This window comes from Hippichthys cyanospilos, chromosome 20, assembly GCF_059441005.1.
Source record: "Hippichthys cyanospilos isolate Australia breed blue-spotted pipefish chromosome 20, RoL_Hcya_1.0, whole genome shotgun sequence".
Classification (NCBI taxonomy): Eukaryota; Metazoa; Chordata; class Actinopteri; order Syngnathiformes; family Syngnathidae; genus Hippichthys; species Hippichthys cyanospilos.
Window position 1 is genome coordinate 6,311,387 of NC_142388.1, and position 21,114 is coordinate 6,332,500.

Sequence of the window (21,114 nt, forward strand, 5' to 3'; positions counted from 1 at the left end):
CACTGACTGAAATAAATATCGAACATGTTTTTATTGCTAAATTGCTTCTGGCATGAAAATTCCCTAGCTGTAGAGAACCAAATTACCCATTGTGCAGTATTTTGACAATTTTGGGGTAATTTCCTTCTCAATTTTCGCAGTTTTTTTTTTAGCATGTGATTGCACACTCATTGTAGCGTTGTGTGCAATCTGATCAGCCAATATTCTCCCAGTGTTTAACCGGCTTGTGCAAATATTCTAAGGCAAATATCTGTATTGTTCTTATGACCTTTTTTTTTTTTTAAATCAGCAATGAGGTCTTGTGTGGTTAGGGTAAATACAGGCCATGGTGGTGGAGTGCATTACTCAGTTTACCTTGAGACAACAGCGTCTGTCTGTATGTATTATGTATGTATATGTATACTATATGAGAAAAAATATATAATTCCATAGTGAAAACATTTATTTCACAATGTAGCATCTTGAATGACATTTAATATTAAACATGGACACACTCATTTCTGACAGTTTTAAAATGAATGTCAGCAGTCTTGTATGCAAATATAAAATTTGTTGCCTTTTACATTTTTCTTCTATCAAACAGCAGACTGAATAACTCAAGCATGGAGATGAAAAAAAAGTAAAAATAATGAAGTGATATCAGACACAGTAGTTAGTATCTCCTATGATTTGTCACATTAGAAAATCTGCAGATCCATAGATGGTTCAATCCACATTGAAAAGCAGAACAACTATAAGTTATATTTAGTACATGTACTGTATACAAGTTCACGTAAAAAAGTGTTCTATATTTACACGTTTGTGAAATGTGAATAAATGCCATTTAAATTAGTCTCAATAAAAAAAAAACAGAAAAAACAAAGGGCATGTATTGACATCCTTCAGATTTGCAAAACAGACACACACAAAACAGATGGGACACAGCGACCACAATAAAACATTTCAAACAAATGTGGATAACCAAAACTGATTTTTTTTCACGTAATATTTTTGTATCTCAGGCTCCCATTACAAAGTCAGTCTAGATATGTAAACGTTTCCATAACGTGAAGACAAAAACAAATGCTGTGGGTTTACAACAAAAACTCCAAAATTGACGACTTCTCCGTAAGGCGGAGCAAAAACGACAGTGGCACTTGACAAATTGACATTTCCAAAACGATCACAATACCCTAGCGACAAAATCGGCCGGAGCATGGGGACAAGTTGCAAACACGGACTTTTGTTCGAAAAATAAATACTGAGGTATTGAATACTGAGGTGAGGTGGCTTCTCAAAGTGATTTGTGCCACTGAAGGCCTCAGGTGGGCTTGTGCCTGTGGTCGCTGATGGCCTTCCAAAGTTTACACAAGATGCCGCCTCTGCACGGGACACAAAGCCATGCACAAATAAGTGACCTCACCTCTACTTTTGTGTGTGGTTGTGTGTGTGGTGGGAGAGGGGGTACCTCAGTTTGAGATTCTTTAGATCGTCTCTGGTGACTTCATGGAGGATGTCATTCAGAGTATACTCCTCATTGAGGATCTAAGGCACAAAAAAAAAAAAGAGTTATACTGAGGACAAGAAATCCCAAGATGGAAAATCAAATCCTCACCACATCTATGGAGTCCTGGTCTGCACCATAAAGCCTCAGCCAGCTGCTCAGCTCTACCTCTTCGTGTTTTTTGCTAACGCGGGCTTCCGGGCCACACGTCGACGTGGAGATGTTTGCTGGAGATTGGAGTGAAGGAAACATATCTTGCAATCTTTTGTTGAACGTGGTCAGTTTATCCATTCGATTTTTATCTACCAGGTGGTTACATTCAAATATACAAAGTAACAACAGAGCGTAAAGCTGGATGCAGACGTCAAAAATACAAAGTAATCACATAGCTCAATATGCAAAAGAACAACAGGGAGAGAGCAAGGCTGAATGCAGGATACATAAAGTCAAAACACAGCAGCTCTAGATGCAGAAAACAAAAATACAAAGTAAGCACGGATAGAAAAAAAACAATGAAATAAGAAAGGGTTAGTGTTAGATGCGGAATTCAAAAATGCAAAGGAACAGCAGAGAGCAGGGCTGGATGCAGAACTCACAAATACAAAAGAACAACAGAGACCAGGGTTGAATAGAGAAGACAAAAATACAAAAGTTAACACAAAAGTAACCACAGGCTGGATGAAGGGCAAAAACAATACACGGTAACAACAGCGGATGCGGAGTTAAAAAATGCAAAGGAATAATAGCGAGCAGGGATGGATGCAGAATATGAAAATACAAAGTAAACAGAGTAGGGATGGAAGCAGAACTACAAAATCCAAAGTCATCACAGAGTACTTCTGGATGCAGAGTTCATAAAATTCAAAAAACAAAGACACACACAAAGGTGATGAAATGAAGAAGGAGCCCTCACAATTTGGAGGAAAAAAAAAAAAAAAGAGGCTTTGAGTTGTCTACCTGTAGTGTGAGATCGCAATCGTAGTAGTCGGATCTCCTGCTCTCGCTCCTCCAGAACCTGTTGAAGGATGGCCTGGTATTCTCTCTCCTTCTCCAGCAGCTGTTCCAGCAGCCTGCCGTCACACAGGTAAGAGGAACTAGCGGCGCGTCCGAGCGGATGCCGTCGGCCTGCCGTTGGGAATCAAACCTGTTGGTCTCCAGCTTCATCCTGCCCAGCTCCATGCTGACGGAATGCTGCGCGTTACGGGACTCGTGGGACACAGTGGAGCTGAGGGTACTGACCCCCGAGGTAACCACCGTATCATCTTGACTGGAGACGGGCGGCGGTCGTCTTTGGTGCGCCGCGTTTCTCTCGGTCTCCTCGTCATCGCCGTCGTCCTGCTCGGGTGCGTCGCTTTCCGAGGCCAGGCTGAAGTGGGGCCTCAGCTCTGAATGCAGATACACGCGTTGCTCACTTATATGCACATGAACACACATTATATATACATATATATGTGTATAATCTTCATTTTTAAGTGCTTTAGGTATTTTACCTGGCACCAAGATTGTGATGGCGGTCTGCACAGCTTTTCGGATGATGTTATCCAGGGCAAACATCCAGTGCGGTTTGATGTTGTGGTTTCGCAACACTTTATTCACCTGAAAACATCCACATTTCACAAATTCAGGCATTCTGGTGCTTTTAGTTCTTTCGGTTCAATGGGAGAGAAAAACACTGCCTCCTGGAGGATGGAGGAGGAAGCACACAAATATATCTGAGGACCGGTGATGGTTGATTCGAAAATAAACTCGAGAAAGCACAAGCGGAATTTAACATTTAGAGATGGTAACTCAAGATAAATTATTGAAGAATTAAGATAAAGATTACGGAGGTTTGTAAAAGCGGAAAAACATGTAATTATCGTTAAAATGTTTGTGGCACGTGTGGCTTAAAAACGTGAAAATCACAAATGGATATGTGTGAATAATTTTAAGATTGATTTTTAGACGTACTAACCCCGAAACCACAGTATCGTGTGTATCTTATATATATTTCCCATTTCCAAATAACAATAAAAAAACCCACACTATTTTATTGAGCTTGTTTTTATGCACTACTTGTCTTTTCCGCTGTCATTTTCCTTTGAACCAACAGGAGGCGTCAGAGCACTACTTCATCGAAGGCTTATGCAATGCTGAATTTGCACCAAAGGTGCACAAACATTTTTCATAACAAATCCTTTTGGATTTTTTGATGTAGCCCTTGGCCCTGAATTCCACTACAAAAAAAAAACAAAAACAACCTGCTCCTGCCCCTAGACTCATTGCTCCCACTTAAAACCACTGAATTGGCAGTATTGCTTCAAAAGAGGAAAATCAGACCGACCTTTCTTCAAACATCATGTACCATAATTACTGAATGACACACACGTGATCCTCACGCACGTCCGCGCTACTTACAGCATCCTGGAAGCCGAAGAGTACGACTTGCAGCTGGCTTATGGCCGTGCTGTCAAAATCCAACTCCAGCTTAAGTTGAGACAGCGTGCGGGCGATGATTTTCCTGTCGGCCTGGCGGACAAAGTCGGCCAGACTGAGGACCAGGGTGGAGATGTGCTGAGGTTTCATCTTCATTTCTTCCGATCCCTGAAGGTTCGGTCCAAAATCAGGACAACTGAGGTTAGCTTCATGCCATTTTCCAAGCGCGGGTGTCATTTTGCAAGCTAACCTGCGCGAGGGCCTCCATCAGGTTGGCCACCACCTTGTCCAGGTCCTCAGTCAAGATGTGGTGCAAGGTGGCTCGCCTCTCGCTGTCTTTCTTCAACATGAAGAAACCCGAATCCTTCTCTTCAGGAGACGGAGGGGCGCTGTGGTCCTCGAAGTTCTCAACCGGGATGCTGAAAAGACCGAAGATGTGAAAAGACGGCAAATTGTTCATTTCGGTTCTTGATAGAACTAATAGGCGGCGACAAAAATGCGGCATGATTCATTGTACCTGAGGAAAAGCGAGCGTGGCCCCTTGACATCGCGCTCGCTGTAGCACTTGACGCTGGGCTTGAAGATGAAGGGGTTGCTGTTGAGGTCGTTGTCAGGGGAGACGGAGCCATACTCGCTGCTGCTGCTGGTGTCCTCGACAACCACGGGGACCGGCAGGGAAATGCTGCGCAGGTACTCTGAACAAACAAGTGCAAATCCAAAAATTGGACACCCTTGTGTCTTTCATTTTAAGATTCATTCAAAAACATCTGAAACACGCAGATTGTAAACCAGTTTTAACATGATCTTAAAATTCATAGCTCATGCCGAATTTGCTTAAATGTCACAATTAGATTAATAAATTCCAAAGATGTATTAATATGTGTCTTCCATGAGTTAGGTATTGAATCATAGGTATTATTCATTTACCGTATAGATATTTAGTGTGTGTGCATATATATATATGTGTGTGTGTGTATGTTTGTATGTATATGAACAGTATGTATGTATATGTTTGTATATATATATATATATATATATATATATATATATATATATATATATATATATATATATATATATATATATATATATATATATATATATATATATGTATAGATAGCTAGCTAGATAGATAGATAGATGATGGATTTTGACTTGTACTGTTTATATTAAGAGATTTTTAATGGGTTGTTGTTATGAAATCAGGACTCAAGTCTGGTCCAGTAGTATAACTCTGCATGATCCATAAAATAGCAGTAAGAGACGTAGAATGGTCCAAAAACAACATCACTTACCTGTGCCTGGTGACAGAGCTGTGAAAAAAAAAAAAAAAGAAGCAAATAATACGTGAGTGGCTCCACAGTTGTTAACGATTACAGTAAAGCATGGAAGAAAAACATTTTCAATAAGGCACAAGCTGTTTAACCTTTCCTCATCTAATCACAAGATTATGCGCTTAATAAACAAAGAGCCCTGTTTGCGGGGATTACTGCCGACTTGACTAAGAAATCAAATGGAAAAATGCGGTGAGGCGTACTCACCGGTGAAGCTACTTTTACTCCTCTTCTTGCGGCTGGTGACGGTGAGGAACTCATCGGTGAGCAGGTCGTAGGCGGTGGCTCGCCGGTCCGGGTCGGGCTCGAAACAGCGCACGATGAAGGCCTTGGCCTCCGCTGACATGGACTCCGGGATCTCGGGGTGGATTTTAAACATGCCCACCTGCAGAAAAGCGCACACAGCCCGACGGGTAATTCCCCCCGTGGGAAAATATTTGCGTCTTGGGTGAAATGGCGGCTATGCGGCAGATAAGTAACAGTCAAAGTTCACGCACGGGACTTTCTTGGCAACGCCGGCGCTAAAATGTCTCGTCGTCGCCGTTGAGGAATGTTGACCTGCGATTAGCAAGACATTCCACAGGGATGAGAAGACGTAAATTAAATACCTCAGCTACGATTTATGTTTTCGTGACTGATTGCACCTTTGACAAGGCCCAATAAAATGGGAGCATATTCACATTCTATTTGGAATCCAGCCCTTAGGAGACAATTGTTTACTTCATGAGACATTTGGCAGCAAAACGCTAGGCAAATTCACAGACGTTTTCAACTCAACATGGTATGGAATATTCCATGATCCGCTCTCAGATGGGTGTGCTATAATGCGTTCCAGACGACCTTTAAAGAACTGTACTGCGCTCTCCTCAATGCTGGCACCGAGATAAAAATTCATACATTTGGCAAGCGTCTCACAAACGTCAGTGCGTTCAAAGAAAGACGCACGCAAGCGAGCAGTGGAAAACATGAATGCGTCATGTTTGTTTAAACAATAGTACGGACGATGTTTAAGGTTTCTACTCGGCGTGATCACGTTACAGTGCAGCGTTGTTGACACAGGCAGAGAGGCGTGAGCTCATTCACGTTATTTCTTTCCACCGAGACAAAAAAAAGGGGACGATCCCAAGACTTGGAAAACTATTCATGAAGAAACATCTCAATTATAAGAGTAAGAAATTAATTGACAACTGTGATCGGTGTTGTCAAGAGTTACAACATTTTGAAAGATGATTCCATTATAAGTCATTATTTAATTTTAATTTTCACATTTTTTCAAGACAGATATCTAGATCTACAGTTGACCCCCGCCATGCAAAACTAATCCATTTCGGAGTTCGGATCGTAAGGTATTGAAATCATCGTATGGCGGGCAATAGAAACCTATGGTAATTTGCTAATGCGCGCAAAACATAAAAATGTTATATACATATTAAACATTTGTGACAAAATAGTATAATAAGTACTACTTTAATATAATAATCAAACAACATCATAAATAAAAAATATATAAAGAAAAAATGACATTTTATTTACCTTTTATTTTACGTGACTTGAGCTACTTAAAGCCATAATCCTTAGCCTAGCCTAGCCTAGCCTTCTTCGTATTTCTTGATTATCTCCAGCTTCGTTTCCACGCTAATCATCTTCTTCTCCCTTTAAAACTCACTCGCAATCTTGGGACCCACGGCTAACCAATTCAAGTTGGAATTAAGCACTAAAATGCACAATAATTCCGATATTGTAAGTACTCACGGTAAAAACTTTAGCATCTTAGCAACACTGTGACGCAGACCAAAAGCAGACCAGCACCTTAGTGATGCCATGACGCCGACCAATAGCAGACCAGCATTTTAGAGACGCATGCAGAGTCATACGCACGCACACTGACTGCTAAGTTTGAATTTCGTAATCGATGCTGTAAAGCGGGAAAAATGCTGTAAAGAGGGGATGAAAAAAAAAACCGTAGTATTCCACTTCGTAACGTGAAAAAATAAAAATCTGATCTTTGCTCTTACCTTAAACATAGCAGCCTGTGGTTCTCCTAATTCATAGAAAGGAGGTTTCCCGGTAGCCATCTCTATAATGGTGCAACCCAGAGACCAGATGTCTGCTGGCTTGCCGTAACCACGAGGACCCTTGTCTATAATCTCCGGAGCCATGTACTGTAGTGTCCCTAAAATAAATAAATGAAAGAATAAAAATCCTCTTAAGTAGCATAGCACGGATTGAAATGTTCAGGATGTGTTAATAAGAAGTCCCGGGTTGCCATGGTAACCCTCCGTTCATTCATTTTCCGTGGTGCTTGCTTTTTTTTTTTTTTTTTGGAGCCAGCTAATTTAACACCAATCGCATTGAGCATTGTTTTTGCCAAGTGGGAGGCCGAAGTAAAGACCCCGACCCAAAACCTCAGACATGCTAACCACAGGACCACCATGCTTCTGCCTTGGTAATCAAAAGATGCAAGCTAGCGCACCATCTCTTTTCTATGTACTTGCACTTTGCATAATACATTTTGGAATCCAACAGGCCCTCATAGAAAATAACATCTTTGCTGCCAAAACATAATCTTGAGCTTCTTGTTTGGGTTCCCTCGAAATGAAATCATTCTAACAAACTTATAATAAAGGGGCTTTTATTATAGCCTACAGCAAGAGTGGTTACTTCCAGAAATAACACGCTCATTGAGCGAATGTGCTAATAATAGCTTGCAGACTATTCACTGCTGTGAGGAGTGTGCTAAAAACAGGCGGCGGCTCATTTAAAACAGAGCTCACCTATAAAAAGGAACAGTCATGTTTACTCAACAAGTTCGGCCTCACTTCAAGGTGAAGCCTCCTGCTCCACTTGGATGTCAAGCGCTTGAATCCAAGGCGAGCAAAAGTGTGCCACAAATGCAAACCTGCCTCATTTGACCACAGACCACACACTAATCCAGTGCTTCTCAAACGGGGGTGTTGTTTAACACTTTTTTGCAGAATCGGCAAATCTAACCCTTGTGCACACATTGTAGTTTTTTTCAATTTTGTAAATGCTTTAAAAGGCGTGATTAGTTATTTATTTTTTTCCCTTCAACCACTCAAATTGTTCAGTGGCATCAGTTCTATCCATACATATGTAGGTTAAATTTATTAACACCCACAAAAAAATTAGGTGAAGTGACGATGACACTTTAACTGGTCTCTACCGCCACCTACTGTCTTGAGGTGAAACGCGTCAACAAATAATTTTCTGTTTACTGTCATAGTTTGACCACCGCTCAACAGAATGTTGCAAAAATCGCAGCAAAATCAATATAATAAACCCTATTAAGACGCATCTGAAAAATTACAATTAGAATTGTTTTATATGGTCCAAAATTTGAACAATGATCATTTATGTACACAAAATCTCGCACGTCCATCTGCAATCACATAGAAATATCAGAACCATTGCATCTTTAAATTTGACATGTTTTAATCATCTGCTGGAAATTTCCAGAATCTGTAATATAATGCCACAAGGGTTAATGAGTCACTCACTTTGTCGGTTGGCATCGGAGGTGCTGTTTTTGTCTGTGGGTGTGATTATGTAAACACTATTAAGATTTATTGTGGCTCAGGATAATTCCTTTTGCCTAACCTTGCACCACGCCGTACTCCTTTGCAGAAGTTTCACACAAAGCTGTTTCCTGCTTTTGCATAATCCTGCCCACATTTCATGCTAATGTCTCAAACGAGGGGTAAAGTGAGGGCATTGTGTACCTGTGAACGTCTCAGTGCAGGGGTTAATCCCAGCCAAGCGCTTTGATGTGCCAAAATCCGATATCTTTAGCACGCCGCTGTAGGTGTTGATTAGCACGTTATCACCCTGAGGAGTTCAAAAAAAACACAGTGAGATGAACAACTCCCAGTCCGGCGAGCCAACGCATTGTTGAGCTTCGTATGAGACATACATGCACGGTTGCGTCATAACACGTGAAAATCGCATGCAGCCCTGGATTTGCTGTGCATGTTAAATCGGGCAGAAGGCACGATACGTTCGCTGTTGTTGCTGCTTGGGTAAATACATGTGGACTAAAGTGTGGTTTTGTCATGAACGACCTGGATGGCTTCTATTAATAAAGCGAAATAGGTTTGACTCATTAAAGGTTAGGAAACCACATAATCTGCATGTACAGTAAAATGAAAACAATGTTCCCTTGATAAAGAGCTGGGCAATAAATCACACAGACACGGTAGGTATAAGACATGTTTACAATTTTCATCTTTTTTTCAGGATGCATTTTTTTTTTCTGTTTTTGACTAAGCTGTAACTCGTATAAACGCTGTAAAAAATTAACCAACAGTTGATGTACGGTATATGTTTTTTATTTCTTTTGTTAGGATATAGGTTTAGATATACTTATATACAATTTCTATCAACAATCTTACTTATAGTCAGTGCGTCAAGTGGGGGGGGCGGCAAAATGTTTTCTCTTTCCTTGGGGGTGGGGCTTGGTAAAATATAATGGAGTACTGCTTTAGCCTAACAGTTGAAAATATTTGTTGAATTGGATCAAACGAGGTCATTTGATAGCTAAGATATTTTTCACGCACAAATACAATTTTTTTGTCTTTTCATGCAATGCAGGCTCAGATAATGATCAATCATGGTTCAACTTATGACTGTCACATGACCAACATGTGAGCCATGATTGGCCATTAATCAGGTTTTCAGCACAAGTGATGTCATTTTCCGTCAGCATCAAGTAGAAAAAAGTGCCTTTAAAAGGCAGTAATTGTACCTTATTGGGTTTATGTCTTCCATTAAACTCAATTAAATTCTAATCACCCAGAATTTGAAGAAAATGTTCTTTTTTTGGCCCAGCCCTACCTTGATATCCCGATGCGCGATTTGATTGTCGTGCAAGTATTTGAGTCCCTCCAGGATCTGCCGCGTGTAGAAACCTATGGTGGGTTCGTTGTTTTTCAGGGGCCCCCACTTGGATCTGAGCAGTGCAGAAAGACTCCCTAGGCGCAACAGGTGCAACATTAGACATCATTAGAAATCATTCAAGTAACAGTATATAACAATTGGAACTTGGAAAATTGCAGATTTTCTTCTTTTATCTTTTAATATAAGGATGTGTGGTCGTTATCATTAACATGGCAAACTCTGAATAGCTGATGGACCAGACAGGAAGTATGTGTGATTTTTTTTTTTTAATAAATCAAAATTCATGTAAAAATTATTTCTTGACTTTATTACTTGGTAATTGCCCCAGACAAATACTTTTTTTTTTTTTTTGGCCATATCACCCAGAGCCTCGGTTGGAATTGGAGTTGCGTGAAATTCTTATGGAAACTTAAGATACTAGATACTCCTCAAGCCCAACACAGAAAAATGATGGTAGTGTAATATATTTTAAAAAAAAGTAATATTGCACTCGTTACAAAAGAGAGTAACGCAATGCATTATAATGCATTTTTAGCCTGAGAGTGGTGTTTTTTTTACACCAAAAAACACCGTGAGATCGGAGGAGAAAAGTCCGGGGCAAAATATTTACTTCCTATTCTTAGTATCTACTACAGCAATAAAGACAAAAGAATATAATCGTTATGTGCATGTTGTGTGCAACACCTAAAGAAATGTCCATTTTAGGACCAGTAATTTGAAAAAAAATTTAGAGCGGTGCCATAATAACATAAAATTAGCGAGAAAAAAAACACGTGGAGGTTTGCTCTCTCGCACGGAGTATGTCGTATGTAGAAGATATGCCGCCGCTTCCCATTGTGGATTCACCAGCATTTCGAAACCTTCTCTGCAAGATCCCTGTCATAACTAGCAATAAAGACAAAGTAAGATAATGCTAACCTTCACTGTACAAGTGGTATGAGTAATAGTCTATACATAGTTTTAGTATTTTGGTAGTTTGGTTCCAAGTTTTGGTTTATTAGTTTGTAGCCAGTTGTTGACTTTGTTTTCCTTTTTATTATCTTCATATTCAATTATTTTTTCTGTGTCTCCCGGCATCTTGGGTCCACATCCCCACACCTCTCTCCATCATGCCGCAACAACAAACAGAAAACACATCAATTTGAAACAAAAAAAATCTGATGAAGAAAACCCAAAATAAAAACAGTGAGAAAATGTATCATTATCATTAGCAGTAATCGTGCAAAGCCAACTTTAGCAGCATGCTAACCTCCAGGCACTTGCTCCATAAAAATCTTGATGAAGCCATTTTCGCTGATGGAGCCGAGGTACTGGACGATGTTTTTGTGCTTCAGGTGCTTGTGGAGTGCGATTTCCTCATGGAGGGGCTGTGAGTATCTGAAAATAAAGTACTGGCAGTTAAAAAAAAAAAAAAAAGTGATTTTTAAGGGTTTACTTGGAGCCAGTCACAAGAAGGTGTCATGCCAGGTAGAAATTTTGCTAACTAATATACATATAGTCCGCAAACACAATATTAATCGTGTTTAGATGAGTGGATTTATATAAAACACATCGAGTCTGTCAGGTTGCACCCTTTCTGAATTATTCAGCCAGATTCTCACCACTTTGTGTTGCCAAGACATATGGTGAGCGTATCAGTGTGCCAGTGTCATCGCTCAGTCTGGGAGTCTGCCGACCGCACTTCTTTTGCTCAAAGCAGCCTCTCGTGTGAGCTGCAATCTAATCCACAAAGCCCCAGACACCATTCTTGATCTGGTTTTCTCACTCCCTCTTCAGAAGGGAAACTTCCAAATGAGTATCGGCAGTAATGGAGCATAAAAAAAGACGACACGAGAGGCCGCCATGTGTTGTATTAATGGGCCAACTTTTGTTAGCAAAACCCAGACTGAGAAAATACAGATTCTATTTTTCTATAAAACTTCATTACCTTAAATGACAGACTGACGGTTATCGTTTGGTCCGGCTTGAAAAAAATGGTGGATTGATGGTGATGGACCAGGAAAAAATATGTAAAATAGTCTCTTTATAAACTGAAGTACCGTTTAACATTGAAATGAATGAGAATAGAGTCAATCCGTTCTGGCCTCAAAACTCTTATAATTTAAATGTTATAAAACCAGAGTCTTAAAAATAAATGTAATATATTAATAACAAACAAACAATAAGAAGCAAAGTTAGCAAAGAAGAAAAGTTGCACTGGTATCGTTTTGAAAATAAAGTGGTAGCTACTTTTAACTGTTGAAAATGTCACACAAACATAAGTTTAGTAACATAACATAAGTTTGAAACATAAGTTTAGTATTCATTCAAGTTTGACCAAGAAAAAACTTACATTTTTTATTTCAGACTTTCCAGACAACCTCAATGTCTCACCTGCTGTCTTTCTCTGGTATCTCCTTGATGGCCAATCGGACCTGGTTGCTGAGGTCTCGGCCCGCATACACAACTCCAAATGTGCCTTTTCCCAAAACCACTCGCTCACCGTGTTCGTCGTACTCGTAGTCATACTGCAAACCCATTTCCAGCATGTGCAAGTTCCGTCATGCAAATGGTAATGCAAATATGGACAAAAGATTCCCTTCAGAGTTCAAGCCATATTAAAAAAAAATGGTTCTTTTCACCTCTAAGGCATCAGTATCGCAATCTCCCTCATCTGGACCTCTCCAAGATTCCTCGGTGATGCTGTTGACCAGATCGCAGAACCTGACCAAAAAAAAAAAAAAAAAGAAGGGCTATTTAGTTCAAACATTAAATATGTATTGGCCTGTGTCTCAAGTGTTCTTGCACGTCTTGATAGTTTATTTATTTTTTTTAACACCGCATAATATGGAGTCACCTTTCTGAAGCTAGGTCTATGGGGGAAAAAAGTGTGGTATTGAACATCCATTTAAAATTGTCTAAATCCTTGGAATTTCAGCCTCTAGTGATTTAATTTTATAGACTAACAAAAAATAGACCATTTTTATTTTTTGCTGTTGTTGACTTTCAGCCTTCCATGTCAGCTGTAAAACTACCATTTTATTCTGACTATAAGCTAAGCCATGACTTTTTTCTCATGATTTGAGCCCTGTGGCTTATAGTCCAATGCGTCTTATCTGACAGGGTTTTCAAGGTGTCAATTTATGGCTCAACTGTGGAATAGAACTGAAAAGATGCTAATCACTAGCTGTGCTAAAAAAATGTCTAAATTGAAAAAGATCTTATATAAATGTTTGTGATGTGTAAATTTGATATACATATATGACTGCATTTATATGTTTATGACTATATATATGAATTATGCGCAATGTGTTCATGTATTAATCAATCGAGACTAAGACTATACAACTATTAATTTTGATTTTGAACTGCTATTTAACTGTTATTTTCTGTGGGTGCTATGTTAAAAATATCCATCTATTTTCAATAAATATGTTGATTTTTTGCTTATATGCCGGTGCGGTTTATAGTCCAGAAAAGACGGTACTACTAAAAAAAAATTACATAATGATGAACAGATTAACACTTTGCGTGCCATTGGACGTCAACGGAAACCCTATTGAGCAGCGCCATCGACAACTGACGTCAATTACTACTTTTAAAGCTTTTGCGGAAAAAAAAACAAAAAACAACTACGGGCAGTCAGAAGGATTCTAATTACCTAGCAAGCTTTTGTTTTTAAACAGCTCACCTAAAAAGAGTTAACCAATTATTAAAACAATCACTACTCGCAGCCCTACCTATCGTTACCATATTTGGCTGGCGCTTTTCTCCAGACGGCGTTTCAGTATGTTTCTAAGCACACCTCCCACACGCGCAGCGACAAGATGCCGACCTTTAACACTCTCGCCGTACACAACCTGAGATTTAGCACTTTGTCATACTGCCGCGCAGCGTGCATTTAGGTGCTGCACGTGCGCACGCAAGATGCGCACGTATCAACTCGGTTTGGCTCTCCGCCTTCCTTCTCATCCAACGGCTCGCTTTACGCTCCGTTATACACAGAAGAGCGCCATGACAACAGCGAGCATGACTCACTGATGCTCACACGCCACATCACGGAGCTGGGAAAAGTCTCAACACTCAAGCGCTTGGGTCTTTGCTGCGCTCGGACCACAAACGGGAGGAAAAAGAAGCAAAGGGTGTTGGCAGGGACGCTACTGTGTGAAATGTTGCACCTGAGGGCTGAGCTGACAGATGAGAGTGTGGGATCCTTATTGCGCGATATTATTCTTCCGCAGGTTCCAAAAGTGAGTGTTTTAGAGTATGCTGTCATGGGTTTTTTTACAGTATACAGGCAAGTTTAAATTTAAGATTGCCTGTGAGTATTATTGGATGCTGTATATGGCACCAGGCAAAAGATTCGGAGGCTCCATTGCAGTCAAATGGTCGCCAATACATTTTGAGGTCAAAAAATTGGAAGCTATAAATGCTTGAAAATGCACAGCTATGAACTGACAGTCATTCCAAGTCATGACTGAAAATTTTTAAAGATGTACAAAGCTGCAATCTGGGCAAAACATTGCCTATTTTGTTTAATTCAGGGCTGCTGAGAATTTTTGATACATTTTGGGAAATCCAATAGAAAATTAGAAAAAGTATTTGGGTAATTTTTTTTTGCTTGCTTTTGACATCAAAATATGAAACAATAAATAGTAACAGAGAGTAACTTCAAAATAAAAGCGTCTCATGACGTTCTTTTCATACATTTGATATCCCACATTTTATTTTGAAGCATTGTCTGGCTTCCCTACAACGTGTGGATGCTTGACAAAATTGTGTGGCTTGACAGGCAGTAAATTCTCCGCTAGTCTCCTTTCACTTCTGGGCCAACAAACTATTATTATATACATATTATATATATATTTTGATGTATTTGCATCAGTGGTTATTGGGATATTAACAAAAGCTGGGACTCCAAAAATTCGACCCATAGCTTTTTAGTATTGCACGGGAACCAAACAGAGATAAAATGCGCATTGATAATCTATTGAAATGTAAAAGAAAAAAAAAAGATATTTTATTCAGCATACATTTTCAAAGTACTTGTTCAACGGCCTAAAAACATCCCTGTCGGTCAGGCCCCAACAAGGACAAAATCATGAATAAAAGTTCCAAGCAAAGATGCAGATTACGCCAACCTTTTACAGTGCATCTCCGTGCAGAAATAAATCTGGAAGTCCTCCGCGTTATGAAGGACGTAGAGGAATGCACTGCGCCCGTCAAACTTGGAGATGCTGTGGAGAAACACCAAGCCATCACGTTACGCTTTTTGCATTACATGCATCATGTTCATAATAATAACGCTGACATAATAATGACCGATTCAGTAATGAAATCCCGGAGTAAATGCACAGTATATAGACTTGGATGGCCCGCCATGATGTCTCACAGTCTGAGTGGGCTCCGAGAAGGAGTGGTTCCCTAGCAACGTGTGAGCCTTCCATTCCTCTGTGCTGAAATGGAATTCCTCCGAGACCGGCGCAAAAGTGAGCCGCGGAGAACCGAGTAACTGACCGAAGCGGACGGCAGTATGAGAGGGCCAATCAATGTACACATCCGCGCCTCTGCATTTCCTGTAACGCTTCTTGCGGTTCTCCACCAGTAATAAAGCTAAATAATGAACGATACGGTTGAACCACTGACCTGACGCCTCGCACTGACGTGGCGCTGAAGTTCCACTCGTGAATCCCCTTGTTCTGCGGGACAAGCCATATACAGTAATGATCAACTGATTAAAACACCGGCGCGGCTTCGGGCAGGGAATAAATCACAATTTCCTGTGTGGAATATCATTTGCTGAGCGCCGCGTTGGAGTAGTTGAACATTGGTGGCATTATCCAAAAATGGGTCAATGGACCTTAGGTAATGAGGTAACACATCAGCGGTTATTTTATTTCATTTGCTTCAGGAAATGTTTGATGAGGGCAAGGAAGATGAGGAGAGGAACAATAAAGCATTGAAATATGAAATATAAGTCATTAACTTAGTCATCTTCACGGAAGTTTTGTCTGACAAATAGAGCGGTCGGTGCGTTTTTTTTTTTTTTTAACGCATTCAAAACCAGAGACTTCTTTTCACTTTTTTTTTCAGGTCTTTGGCTAAAGGAGGGTGTAAACATGCCAGATGAATTAAGTAATTGATGAATTAGGTATTTAAGTAATTGATTACATTACGTACCAAAAGTACTAATTTAATTTATAACTTTATGTAATAAAGTACTCAAGCAATTAATTACTTTAGGAAATTAGGTACTTAAGTAATTGTTACTTTGGTAATTTGTACTCAAGTTACCTTAACAATTTAGTAAATAATGAATTTGTTACTTAAGTAATTCATTACTTTTGGGCAATAAAGGTACTGAAGTAATTCTTGTGTTGAAGTATTGAAATAATGAAAACTTTAGGGAATTAAATGCTAAACTAATAAGTTACTTTGTTATGGGTACTGAAGTAAATACTTTATATGAACGGATTAGTTACCTAATTCATTACTTCAGGTATTAAAAGTATTGAAGTAATGAAATACTTGAATTACTCGAGTACTAGAGTAATCAAGTAATCTATAACTTTAGTAACTGTTTACCTAATTTAGTGCCTAATTTAGTGCCTAATTCTGACACTTTCCTATGAAGCATTGATGCAACTAGAGTGACAAACAGACGCCAGTAGATGGCGGTGTTTCATCACTTGGCGTTTGAGATCAGCACAACTTTTTAGTTGATGATAGAAACTGGAAGTGAATTGTATACAAATTTAATGTGAAGAATTTGCCTCTTTAAAACACTTGGAGAGTGTGCTAAATCAGTGAAGCAAGTCAAAAAATACATCTTTCAGAAATCAAGCAGACCTTGTCGTCTGGAGTGACATGCCAGATGGACACCGTGTTGTCATCTACGTCTTTGTTTATGGACAAATACGAAGGCTGGTAGACTTTTGTAGGCTCCAATATCAACACCTGGGCAAAGAATACAAACCGGTTTTATTAAAGTCATCTTTAGTTTTACAAGAGAATGTTTACTAGCAGGTTTTTTTTTTCTTTTCATGTAGAACCAGTAGTAACGTGACATTAATTCTCTGCCTGGTTGCACTCACAGGAAATCGCACAGAGGAGACGTCTTTTTTGGTTGCCTCAACTAGAAAGTCCATCCAGAAGTCCATCAATTCCAGTTTAGGGGCCGGCTGTTCTACGCAGGGCTTCTTGAAGTGCTTATAGATCAATATTGTCTCCACCAAGGAACGAAGGTACCTAAAAAAACATTCATACTTGCAATTAATCACTTGTTTTTTTTAAACTCCACTAAGTAAAATATGGGAAGTCACATAAAATTGAAAAAGGAAACATTTTTCAGTTCAATAAGCGTTCATTTATTCATTATTTGCCGGACACAGACATTTTACATGATCCTCTCCATATTAGTAAGGATAGGCTCGGACGGTGGTTCCCTCTGCTTGCTTCTTTTATTGAAAATAACGCCGAAACAACAGCAGCTGCTGTGCATATTTGAGACGCAATGTGCAGCTACAGAAGAGCGTCTTCATTTGTATTAACTAATGACGAGCCGCTCGTTGTATTTTCGCCATGCTAAATAAACCAATTGCTCGCACGCAGATGGCAACTAAGCTCTTTGAATTGAAAGTGGAGCACATTTTAGACCAGACACCTGCTAGAGACGGACGGCGCTCCAAAACATTTTTTTTTTTCTCTCTGAGAACATCCTCTTCCCATAAGCTCCTACAGTATGTGTTTTCTCACCAGATGGGTGCTTTGAGTTTAAAGAGCTTCTCGGAGGCCTGGATGACCCTGGTGTTGTCACAGGCCAGAATGCTGGCGCCCAGGAAGAAGCCCACATCCCAGTAACTCTGCAACTTGTCCAAGCTGCCTTTTTTACCCAGCAGGCTGCTCAGCTTCACCCCTGCAATGAGATGATGTCATCGTAGCAATCCTGAGCGACTTAATACTGATAACACAACAGGAGGTCTGAGTTCATGATGATGTGTTTCTATGGCGACGATGTAAGCTTGTCTGGAATATTCTGTACTGCTAACACAGAAGTAAAGTTGATTACATTAGACATTTGCATGAAGAACAATGTCGCTGCCTTTCAATCAGAAAAAATAAAACCGCAGATTCCAAAATATAAGCAAAAAAAAACAAAGCAACATGATGCAAAACTAAAAGGAACTGATTGTCCTCTATCAAAGTACTTTTGATTGTTTTAAAGTAGTTTTTGTAATGCTACAATAACCATAAACAATCATACCTTGATTTATGAGCTTAATTCATTCTTTTAAATGATTTCATTTGGATTTCAAAATGCGAGTAACATTTGCCAAGCTAAACAGATGGCGCTGCGTTCAATAGCACTCCAAATTTTGGCTCTCAACACGAATACACAGCCCAATTGGGGCATATTCACACCATCTCTGATGGGACTCTCTTCTTCAAATTTATATCAATGCTGAAATTCGACATTTATGTTTTTTTTTTTTTTTTAATGTACAAGAAGAAATACGAGGAAGGGGTTGCAAAACAAAAAGGAGAAATCAGAAGCAGGTTTTAAGAAGGCCGAGGGGCTGGGCTAACGGAAGGCGCTGCAGGCTGATTCCTGGCATTCCTCACTTCCTCTATGCTAGTCATTTTGCGTAAAACCAAAAGTAATGAAACACTGCTTCACAATAATAAAGAAAGACCACCAGTTTTGTGGGCAGAATTTTTCTCATAATTACAGGATTTCTTTCATCCAAGCTACAATATACAATTCATGAAGAAAAAAAAAAGGACAACTACAGTACTGTAAACCGAAGTCATAACTAGAATATACTATCAAGGACACATCAAGGACAGTGGATCAGTGTCGGGTCATTCATCATGCATTTTTTCAAAAAATATAATATTATTCAGCGAAAGTTTGTACTGCGTCTCTCTCAAAATGGGGGTTCCCGCAGGTATGGAGTTCAAAAATTCGTAGAAAAAAACAAAACGAAAAAAAAAAGTGATTTCAGCCTTCTCTAGACATTGTTTTTCTATGTACGTTGAAAAAAATAAAACAAAAAAAACTGAGTCCTCACCCACTTTGCGAAGCTCAAAGGACGTTTCGAACTGATGTCCAGCCGCCAGAAGCAGAACAGCGTAGTTGATACCAGAGTGCAGCGTTGGCTCCGACTCAAAGCCCATTTTAAACCTCGAGAGAGACGAGGACAAATACCTTTAATAAACATGCCGCTTCCGAGAAATGCGTCATCTAAAATTCCCCGGCATCTTCAATCTGAAATAATAGATAACTTTACACGTCTCCTGCAGCTCGGAGAAACACTTCAAGGTGGAAATTGCAATTAGAGCCATATTGAGTTGAGGCCACAAAACGACAGTAGCATTTATCTAATGAGTAATACGTTCATCTGAGGGAATGAAGGCTATTAGGAACCACTGCTGTGTTGCGACAGGCCAATAACAGCCAGATGGGACATAACAATACGTCAACTGATATGAAAACTTGAAAGCGGTTTCCATTTAACCGCAAACATCAATTTCATCTTGCTTTTTCGCCACCGTAGCGAAAATCAGCTTGTGTATTCTTCTACATTCTGCGGCTGGATGGAGCAGCTAATGTGGAGGAGAAGTTTTTGATCGGAAACTAGTTTGAATGTGTTTACTAGCACATGTAAACGCAAATACGGTTCAAATATGGATCAAACGTGTGCAAATGTGTTTCAACGTACGTAAAAGCTAGTTGTTTTGAAAATGTTCAAACGCATTTGCTTTTGCAAGTATTGTACCTTCGAACAAGTTATATTATAGACGAAGCTAGATGCTAATGCTAAAGCGAACGTCGTGTTCCACTTTCTGTCAGGTGATCAACGAGCTATTTTGCCAAAGCAACTAGTCAATTTATCTGGGCATTAGTTATAAAAATAAGCATTTTCGTTTATGGTTATGTACTGTACAGCGAATGAATGGCTCCAATTCACTTTTTTTTTTTTTTTTTTTTAAATGCTTCAAAATCATTTTTGGTTAAACCTCCTTGTGAGCCGGATCTGATTTGAAAGAGAAATTGCTCAAGATTAGAGTTCATGTACATTTTCTCAAAAAAAACAAGCGGATGCATTTGATGACTCTTAAAGGGTGAAATTATTTTAAGCCAATAGAATTTAGGAGGAATTACAAGAAGTAAGTTGCAGAGATAATAATTTGCATTTTCACTTCCAATTTAACAATAACGACCGGTAAGCAAAAGTTAAATTTGGACTTACTAGGACCTGAAGTATTGATCAAATTACATTTCTTTCTTTTCACACTACACATGTCTGAATTGTGCTATTTAAGTGTCATTTGAACAATGCAGTGTACGTCATTTTTACCATTCCTGTGCAATTGTAAGAATTTAAATCATTCCAAAGACACATCATTTACAGTAGTGCATGACAATGAGATTTGCAATTTCTCTGCAATCCAGTTTCCAAATCCTATCGCGCCCATTTCTGAGTAACTGCGTCACTGTCCGATGATGAGACGTCTCACACCCCCCTAACTCATCTCACTCACCAGTGTGTTCCGCGGTCTCTGCTTTGAGTGTCGGCGAAATGCGATTCCAGGAACATGTCCTTGTAGATCCGCCCTACCAGGCAGTAGATGTCCGAAGCCACCTGCTCCTCGGTCTCCACTAGGGGCAGCATGATGTCCAGGGCTTTCTGTCGGTCGCCTGGCTGGTTCCTCCTGTGCGAAACAGACGCCAAACACACATAAGCGTCAAGAATGACAGAAATGAAATCTTTGCTACTTACCAAAATCACAATTTTCGCCAGTAAAACACCCACCAAGATCTAAAAAGGGGTTTTCTTCCATAATTTCTATTTTTTTGTACTTATGCAAACTGTTGCAACCTTAAACTGTTCTGCTTGTATATTCAGATGACAGATGTTACAAATATCCTTCCTCCGCCCTAAAAAAGATTTTCTGAGGGGTTTTACATTCCTCAACAGGTTTAAA

At 39.6% G+C, this 21,114-nt stretch overlaps 1 protein-coding gene across 2 annotated transcripts in view; it reads right to left on the reverse strand.

The window, feature by feature from the left end:
* Positions 1–424: 424 nt before the first annotated feature.
* map3k5 (mitogen-activated protein kinase kinase kinase 5) overlaps positions 425–21,114 on the reverse strand; it is a 38,242-nt gene continuing 17,552 nt past the window's right edge. The window contains exons 7-30 of one of the 2 annotated variants that reach the window (XM_088403435.1): positions 20,671–20,841; positions 19,197–19,309; positions 17,881–18,040; positions 17,220–17,373; positions 16,975–17,082; positions 15,772–15,824; positions 15,267–15,362; positions 12,768–12,849; positions 12,520–12,653; positions 11,396–11,523; positions 10,084–10,220; positions 8,973–9,078; positions 7,248–7,405; positions 5,440–5,617; positions 5,194–5,211; positions 4,416–4,593; positions 4,149–4,317; positions 3,881–4,066; positions 2,974–3,079; positions 2,628–2,868; positions 2,441–2,553; positions 1,595–1,710; positions 1,448–1,524; positions 425–1,361 (exon numbers count right to left, since the gene is read on the reverse strand). In XM_088403435.1, the coding sequence (XP_088259561.1) occupies positions 1,301–1,361; positions 1,448–1,524; positions 1,595–1,710; positions 2,441–2,553; positions 2,628–2,868; positions 2,974–3,079; positions 3,881–4,066; positions 4,149–4,317; positions 4,416–4,593; positions 5,194–5,211; positions 5,440–5,617; positions 7,248–7,405; positions 8,973–9,078; positions 10,084–10,220; positions 11,396–11,523; positions 12,520–12,653; positions 12,768–12,849; positions 15,267–15,362; positions 15,772–15,824; positions 16,975–17,082; positions 17,220–17,373; positions 17,881–18,040; positions 19,197–19,309; positions 20,671–20,841 (3,043 nt within the window). In that variant the 3' untranslated portion in view covers positions 425–1,300. Of the gene's footprint in view, positions 1,362–1,447; positions 1,525–1,594; positions 1,711–1,923; positions 1,946–2,440; positions 2,554–2,627; positions 2,869–2,973; positions 3,080–3,880; positions 4,067–4,148; positions 4,318–4,415; positions 4,594–5,193; positions 5,212–5,439; positions 5,618–7,247; positions 7,406–8,972; positions 9,079–10,083; positions 10,221–11,395; positions 11,524–12,519; positions 12,654–12,767; positions 12,850–15,266; positions 15,363–15,771; positions 15,825–16,974; positions 17,083–17,219; positions 17,374–17,880; positions 18,041–19,196; positions 19,310–20,670; positions 20,842–21,114 lie in introns of those variants that run through there. The other variant, XR_015863807.1, reaches the window with a different exon arrangement.